At 44.8% G+C, this 8,621-nt stretch overlaps 1 protein-coding gene across 4 annotated transcripts in view; it reads left to right on the top strand.

Moving 5' to 3' along the window:
- Positions 1 to 8,621, top strand: part of EPS15L1 (epidermal growth factor receptor pathway substrate 15 like 1) — a 113,745-nt gene that overhangs the window by 18,686 nt on the left and 86,438 nt on the right. For all 4 annotated transcript variants that reach the window (XR_002774983.1, XM_023517193.1, XM_003796525.3 and 1 more), the window contains exons 2-4: positions 7,373 to 7,414; positions 7,597 to 7,686; positions 8,149 to 8,196. Coding sequence is in view for 3 of the 4 variants with exons in the window: in XM_023517193.1 (XP_023372961.1) it covers positions 7,373 to 7,414; positions 7,597 to 7,686; positions 8,149 to 8,196 (180 nt within the window). In the remaining variant the exon portion in view is untranslated. The remainder of the gene's footprint in view (positions 1 to 7,372; positions 7,415 to 7,596; positions 7,687 to 8,148; positions 8,197 to 8,621) is intronic.

Raw genomic sequence — 8,621 nt, 5'->3', positions numbered from 1 at the left:
TGGTTGCAGCCATCATTGTTGTTTGGCGGGCCCGGGCTGGGGATTCGAACCCGCCACCTTAGGTGTATGTGGCTGGCGCCTTAGCCTCTTGAGCCACAGGCGCTGAGCCCTCACTGTGGTTTTAATATGCTTTTTCCTACTGGCTAATGATGTGGAACATCTTTTCTTATGCTTATGTGCCCGCTGCTGTATATCCTCTTTGGAAAAATGTCCTTTCATGTCTTTTGCCCACCTTTTAAAACATGGGGTCTCACTATGTTGCCTAGGCTGGCCCTGTACTCCTGGGCTGAAGTGATTCTCCTGCCGTGGCCTCCTGAGTAGCTAGGACTTCAGATGTCTGCCATTTGCTCCAGCTTGCCCACGTTCTAATTGGATTGTTTGTTTTTGTTTTGCTGTTGAGATTTGAGAGCTCTCAAAATATGTATATTATATTTTAGATGCTAGTCTTTTGTTGGATATGTGTTTTGCAAATATCTTTTTGTCCTCTGAGTCTTTCACAGAGCAAACATTTTTAATTCTAATGAGGTCTAATTTGTCAGTCTTCTGTTTTATGAATTGGGCATTTTTTTTTTTTTGAGATAGAGTCTCACTGTGTCACCCTTGGGAGAGTGCTGTGGCGTCACAGCTCACAGTAACCTCAAACTCTTGGGTTAAGTGATTCTCTTGCCTCAGACTCCCAACTAGCTAGGACTACAGGTGGCCACCACAATGCCTGGCTATTTTTGTTTTGTTGTTGTTGTTTAGCAGGCCCCGGGCCAGGTTTGAACCCTCCAGCCCTAGTGCATGTGACTGGCGCCCTAGCCACTGAGCTACATGCTCTGAACCATGAATTGGGCTTTTGATATCAAGTCTAAAAAAATTCTTTGCCTAGCCCTAAATCCTTAAGGTTGTCTCTTGTATTTTTTCCTAAATGTTTTTTAGATATGTATGTGTGTGTGTGTGTGTGTGTGTTTTGACAGAGAGTCTCACTCTTGTCCAGGCTAGAGTGCTTCAGCCTCCTGAGTACAGGCAAGCACCACCATGCCCTACTAATTTTTCTATTTTTAGTAGAGACAGGGTCTTGCTCTAGCTCAGGCTGGTCTCAAACTCCTGAGCTCAAGCAGTCCTCCCACTTTGGCTTGCTAGAGTGCTCATGGCATGTGCTATAGGCATGAGTCACTGCGCTCAGTCAGCATTTTATATTTTTATGTTTAAGTCCATGATCCATTTTCAGTTAATTTTTGTATGAGGTAGAGGACTTATATCAAGGCTCATTTTCTTCCTATGGATGTCACTTGCTCCAGCACCATTTGTTGAAAATGCTTTTTTATTTTCCTGAAGTGTTTTTGCCCCTTTGTCAGAAAATCAGATAGGATTTCATAGGTTTATTCAAAGGAAGAAAAACAAATTAGATGGGCATATTTGGGTCTATTTTTGAGTCCTCCGTTCTGTTGTGTTCCATAGCTCTCTGTGTCTGCCCCTCTGCCAGTACTGTGCTATCTTAATCACTCTAGCTGTAGAGTAAGTCTGGAAACCAGGTAGACTGATTCCTTTCACTTTCTTCCTTCTCAAAACTGTTTTAGCTATTTAATTCCTCTGTCTTTCTGTATAAATTTTAGAATAATCGTCATCTACAGAGGATGCCAAAATATGTGTACACATTTTAAGAAAGGAAAAAACTGTATTGAAATTGTAATACTCAATATATACTGATAACAAAAGATAAACACAAGTCACATCTAATTGCAGACATCAAATGTGACTTGATTATTACAAATTTAATGCAATTTTTTGGGCACCCTCTGTATATTTACGAAAAAGGCCTTGCTGGAGTTTGGTGTATCATGGTAACTGGCATGTAAGAGTTGCACACATTTAAGCTCACATTGCCACATTGTCCGCCAAAAAGGCCAGGCTGGTTTATGTTCCCACCGGCAGAACTAGAACGTGTCTTTCCACCTTTGCCAACCTTGCACATCATCTGTCTTTGCTTGACTTTGCCAAACTGATAGCAAAAACAGGCACCTCATTTTATTTTGCAGTGCTTAAATTACTAGTAGGTGGAATGTTTTTCCCTTGGCTTTCTGGATCTCTTCTTTCTGAATTGCCTTTTCTTTTATCCTTGGTTCATTAGCTTAAATTGAGAAGTCTGTCATTTTTCTTGTGATTTATTTATTTTTATTTATTATTATTTTTTAAGAGAGTATCATTATGTCTCCCCCATGGCATCACAGCTCATAACAACCTCACACTCCTAGGCTTCAGCAATTCTCTTGCCTCAGCCTCCTAAGTGGCTGGGACTGTAGGCATCTACACAGCGCCCAGCTATTTTTTGTTTGCAGTTGTCATTGTTGTTTTAGCAGACCTGGGCTGGGCTCAAACTTGCCACCTTCGGTGTATGTGGCCAGTGCCCTACTCACTGAGCTACAGGCATCAAGCTGGTTTATTTATTTTTAACATTTATTTATTTTGAGTAAGAGTCTGGCTCTGGGGCTAGAATGCAGTGGCGTTATCATAGCTCACTGCAGCCTCAAACTCTTGGGCTCAAGAGATCCTTCTATCCCAGTCTCCCAAGTAACTGGGACTACAGGTGTGTACTACCACGCTGGAATAATTTATTTTTAGTAAAGACGAGGTCTTGCTACGTTGCCCAGGCTGGTCTCAAACTCTTGGCCTTAAGTGATCCTCCCACTTCTGCCTTCCAAAGTGCTGGGATTACAGGCGTGAGCACTTCTGCCTAGCTTCCTAATGCTTTTTTTTTTTTTTTTGAGACAGAGTGTCAGTGTGTCACCCTGGGTAGAGTGTTGTGGCATCACAGCTCACAGCAACCTCAAACTCTTGGGCTTAAGCGATTCTCTTGCCTCAGCCTCCTAAGTAGCTGGGAATACAGGCGCCCGCCACAATGCCCAGCTATTTTTTGTTGCAGTTGTCATTGTTGCTTAGCAGGCCCTGGGCTGAGTTTGAACCTGCCACCCTCAGTGTATGTGGCTGGCACTCACCCTACCTACTGGTCTATGGGTACCATGCTCTTTTTTTTTTTTTTTTTTTAGACAGAGTCTCACTATGTCGCCCTTGGTCACAGCTCACGGTGCCCTTCAACTCCTGGGCTCAAGTGATCCTCTTGTCTCAGTCTCCCAAGTAGCTGGAACTATAGGTGCCTGCCACAATGCCTGGCTAGTTTTTAGAGATAGGATCTCGCTCTTGCTTAGGCTGGTCCTGAACTCCTGACTTCCAGCAATCCACCATCTCAGCGTCCCGGAGTATTAGGATTACAGATGTGAGCCACTGCCCCTGGCATCCTTTGATTGCAACAAATCAAGTCCTAGGTCAGCCACATACTTGACTTGTAGTCTGTGCCTGAGCCAGGTTTCCTTATCCTTGGAGTGTGGGCCACCCTGCCTGCCAGGGGGACTGGGCATATTCAAGCTGATGGTGGTACAAGCCCTATAAGGAACCCTAAGGGGAAGGCAGAAATGCAACAATTATCAAGTGAACACTTCTCCAGGTTATATTTTTGCATTTTTTAATTTATTTGTTTATTTATTTTTTAGAAACAGAGTCTGACTTTGTTGCCCTCAGTAGAGTTCCATGGTGTCACAGCTCACAGCGACCTCCAGCTCTTGGGCTTAGGCGATTCTCTTGCCTCAGCCTCCCAAGTAGCTGGGACTACAGGCGCCCGCCACAGCTCCCAGCTATTTTTTTTGTTGCAGTTTGGCTGGGGCAGGGTTCGAACCCAGGACCCCTTGGTATGTGGGGCTGGCGCCCTACTTACCAAGCCACAGGTATTGTCCTATCAGCATGTTTTTTTAAGCAGGAACTCAGATAGGGACATCTTTTGGTGTATGTAGCTAACTTCCTGCATAAGTTGGCTGCAGCATTGTAAAACACAGCCATTATGGGGTCTCAGCTTTCCTGGGGAAACGGCAGCCATTGAAAATACTGGTTTTCCAGTATTAATTTATATGCTCAAATTGAGTCTTGTACTTTGGCTTCTTCTGTTTAATAAAATGCATCATCACTTAATTATAGATAGGCATTTCTCCAGACAAACATGGACATGAGGCTGTGCTGTGGCTCTGTCACACTTGGCTGCTTCTGCATGATCCAGAGTAGGGTAGGGTATGATTCCAGGGCCATCTGGCCTGAGTGTTTGTCTGGCTACATCACTCACTGGCTGTGTCACCCTTTGCAACCTCGGTTTCCCCACTTGTCAATTGGGAGTAGAAGTATAACTTGCCCTGTGGTGTTGGGAAAGACTAAGTGAGGTGCTGGATATAAAACAGCAGATGTTCAGTAAATATGATCCACTACTTACTAGGACAAGGGATCATAGCTACTTTCTAAAAGTTTTAAAATGAAAATGAATTTGCTTAAAAATGTCATTTTGAAACAAACAAGGCTGGCAATCATTGTTTTGTGTGAGAACACATACTTTGCCAGTAGAGTAGAAATTTGGCAGGAGACAGCTAAGCATAAAGACTTAGGGGAGGCTGGGCAAGGTGGCTCACGCCTGTAATCCTAGCACTCTGAGGCTGAGGCCGGTGGTTTGCCTGAGCTCACAGGTTTGAGACGAGCCTGAGCCAGAGCAAGATCTTATCTCTAAAAATAGCTGGACGTTGTGGCAGTGCCCTCTAGTCCCAGCTACTTAGGAGGCTGAGGCAAGAGAATAGGTTGAGCCCAAGAGTTTAAGGTTGCTGTGAGCTGTGATGCCTGGGAACTCTAACAAAGCGAAACTCTGTCTCAAAAAGAAAAAAAAAAAAAAGACTTCGGGGAATCCTGCCCTGCCTTTGGCCAAATGTGGGGATTAGAGCTGGGTGAAATCTCCTCAGTTTCCTTACAAACTGGTGTCGCTGTGTTTTCTCCCACATTAAAATCACATAGGCTCCCAGGGGTTGTGGTTTTTTTTTTTTTTTTTCAGTTTTTGTCCGGGGCTGGGTTTGAACCTACCACCTCCAGCACGTGGGGCCAGCGCCCTACTCCTTTGAGCTACAGGCACCGCCTGGTCGTGGGGTTTTAAAAGCCTTTACAATGGAAGAATATGAAATTTTTCACTTCCATGCAACCCCTCTTCCTATCGTCCCACTTGTAAATTGTTTCTGGAGGATAAAGTGAAAAGGATGCAGGAGTATTTTAAGACAGGAAGAACAACTGAAAGAACAAACTGAAAGCTACCTTGAACGTCATTGGTAACTTATATATGACAGAGGCAAAAAGGGCGCCTTCTCTGTACCCTGGGCTGGTGTAGGAGAATGCCATTCTGGGGTCAGCACCACTAAACTTCCTTCCACTCCTGCAGTCTCTTCCACTGCAAGCCTCACCCCTGGTCTGTCCCATTTCTGCCTTTGTCTCAGGCTTGTATCTGGGCTCACTTTGGGGTTCAAGGAGTGGGCAGCTCTGGTAGCTGCTTACATATGCAGAGTGCTTTCCCCAGCAACTTTGAGGCTTCTTTTTTTTTTTTTTTTTTTTTTTTTGAGAGACAGAGCCTCAAGCTGTCCCACTAGGTAGGGTGCCATGGCATCGCAGCTCACAACAACCTCCAACTCCTGGGCTCAAGCGAGTCTCCTGCCTCAGCCTCTCAAGTAGCTGGGACCACAGGCGCCTGCCACAAGGCCCGACTATTTTTTTGGGTTGCAGCTGTCATTTGTTGTTTGGCGGGCCCAGGCTGGATTCAAACCTGCCACCTTAGGTGTATGTGGCTGACGCCTCAGCCACTTGAGCCACAGGTACTGAGCCGAGGCTTCTTTTTGAGAGCCCCAGGGTTTCGGCATAGGGGTGGACAACATATCCCCTGGTTGGTGGCTATGTGGCATTAGCAGTGTGCATCTTTAGCTCTGTCATGGTGACACATTAGGGCAACTTGTAGACATCCCCAGAAAGAAGCAGTGGGGTAAGAGGAAGTGACAATTAGGGTCTGGTGTTTTCCTTTCTTTCTTCCGCTTTTTGCTTTTCTGTACCTAAAATACATGTAATTAAATCAGAACCTCTAACTGCTGTCATTTTCTCAGGTTACCTAAGTGGATTCCTGTAGTTAAAGAGGAATGCTTGAACCAAGCGCGGTGGTTTCCATTAGCTGTAGGTCTTTGAGTTTGATAACTAGCCATCAAATATTCTTTTATTTTTTTCTCTTAAAGATAGGGTCTTGCTATGTTGCACAGACTGGCCTCAAACTCCTGGGCTTAGTTGACCTTCCTGCTCAGTCTGTCTAGTAGCTGGGGTTACAGGTGCATGCCACTGTGCTCTGCCCACTGAATGTTCATGTATCACTCAGGCTAGAGTACAATGGTGTAATCATAGCTCACTGAAGTCTCAAACTCCTGGGTTTAAGCAGTCCTCCTGCCTCAGCCTTCTGAGTAGCTGGGACTACAGGTGTGCCACTGTGCCTGACTAATTTTTTGATTTTTTGTAGACACAGGGGTGTCACTGTGTTGCCCAGGCTGGTCTCGAATTCCTGGCCTCAAGTGATCTTCCTGCCTCAGCCTTCCAAAGTTCTGGGATTATAGGCATGAGCCACTACACCTGGCACACTGTACTTATCTTTTATTTCACTTAGCATAATGTTCTTAAGGTTCATCCATGTTGTAGTATGCAATAGCATTTTCTTCTTTTATAAGGTGGAATAATATTCCACTGTATTCCAAAATACACCACATTTTGTTTATCTATTCTTTTTTTTTTTTTGACAGACTTTCACTATGTTGCCCTCAGTAGGGCATCACAGCTCACAGTAACCTCAAACTCTTGGGCTTAATCGATTCTCTTGCCTCAGCCTCCCAAGTAGCTGGGACTACAGGCGCCCACCACAACGCCTGGCTATTTTTTTGTTGCACTTGTCATTGTTGTTTTAGCTGGCCCGGGCCAGGTTTGAACCTGCCGGCCTCGGTGTATATGGCCAGCACCCTACCCATTGAGCTACAGGTGCTGCCAAGAGTTCCAATTTCAAAGTGATGTGTTTTTATCTTGCATTTATTTGATGATTAATGACATTGAGTACTGTTTCACATGTTTCATGTTCATTTAGATTTCGATTTTATAAGGTGTCTGTTCTGGTCTTTTGTCAATTTTCCTAATAGTGTGTCTGGAAGAATTCTTTATCCATTCTAGATATAAAGTCTTTATTGGTTATATGTGTTCCGTATATCTTCTACTCTGGTTTCCTGACTTGAGATTACCAGGTTTTCCACTGGCTCTGGCAGGGAGGGCCCAGAAGGCAGGGTGGTCACACAGGACTCCCATCCCCATCTGTACTCTCCTCTCTTGGGCAGTGGGGCTACGGCAGCAGCAGTGCCTGGTGCTGATTCTGCTTCTTTCATTGTGGTTTTGTGGCTGTGGAAGTGGCTATGGTGGGATTTTGAGTATGTCCACTTTTGACCAGTATCTGTGATTTTGTTTGTAGATTCCCACTGGAAATCCATTATACGAATCATATTACAAGCAGGTAAGTTTAACTGATGTCTTTTTAGACGGAACCAGAGAGTGATTAAATTGGATAGCACAGAACTCAATTGAAGCAGAAGCAGCCTCTTGTCTGTTTCTGTTGTTTAAATCATCGGGGAACAGTCAGTGTGGTGGTGCTGCTTTACCAGCTGCTACACAGTTACCTCAACTTTCCCATTTCAGGTCGATCCAGCATATACAGGGAGAGTCGGGGCAAGTGAAGCTGCACTTTTTCTAAAGAAGTCTGGCCTCTCAGACATTATCCTTGGGAAGGTACGTGAAGACTAAGAGTGATTTCCCTTCAGTGACCACACTCACATCTTCCCCAGGCAGGTCAAGGTTTGCAGACCCCTGCCTCTGTGGGACTGAGCCACTTAGCCTGTCACAGATGGATCCAAATGGCTGGGCAGCAGCTGCCACCTCTGGTGGGTAGCAGATAAGATATACAAGTGCTTTTGGGGTTGTGATAGTGTGCAGATTTATGTATGGGGCATAAGGATGTGATAAACTCCACTTGGCTTTGGAGCTGAGTACACCTGGAAACTGTGTGCCTGTGGGAAGCTCATTCACTTGCTCTAAGTGGACTTCTACATCTGCATTCTGGGACAGACACTCCCGCCTTGCAAGGCCACTTGTCTGCAAAGCCCACAGTAGATGTGGTGGCCGCTCCTGCTTTTGTTAACACACGGGCAGTGATTAGAAGTCATGCTCATGAGCATTTTTGTGTTTCCACAGATATGGGACTTGGCTGACCCAGAAGGTAAAGGGTTCTTGGACAAACAGGTATATGCACGTGTACACAGAGCGGGTGGAGGGGGCCTGGTCAGAGCCCCGTGGCTGGGTGATGTCCACACTTCCTTCCACGTTTCTCACTGTCAAGTATTACTAGGCATGAGCACGACTCTCAAACTTAAAATGGGCACTTTCATGTTGAAATAAAGGCCTTTCAAATACTTGGAGCCATCTTTCTTGGTCAGTGTATCTTTTGACATTTTGTGGCCTTATATGTGACTGAAGTACTGTCAAAACTTGACATAATAAAATAGTTTCAGACTTTCATGGAAGTTGCAAAAATAGTTTGGAGCATTCCTGGGTATTTTTTGCCAGCTGTTCCTGGCATCTTACATAGCCACAGCACTGTGATTATAGCCAGGAAATGGACATTAGTATAACACTAAACTAAAGGCTTTTTTTTTTTTTTTTTTTTT

This window comes from Otolemur garnettii, unplaced genomic scaffold (assembly GCF_000181295.1).
Source record: "Otolemur garnettii isolate 467f Iridium unplaced genomic scaffold, OtoGar3 scaffold00105, whole genome shotgun sequence".
Taxonomy (NCBI): Eukaryota; Metazoa; Chordata; class Mammalia; order Primates; family Galagidae; genus Otolemur; species Otolemur garnettii.
This window is presented reverse-complemented; position numbering and strand designations above follow the sequence as displayed.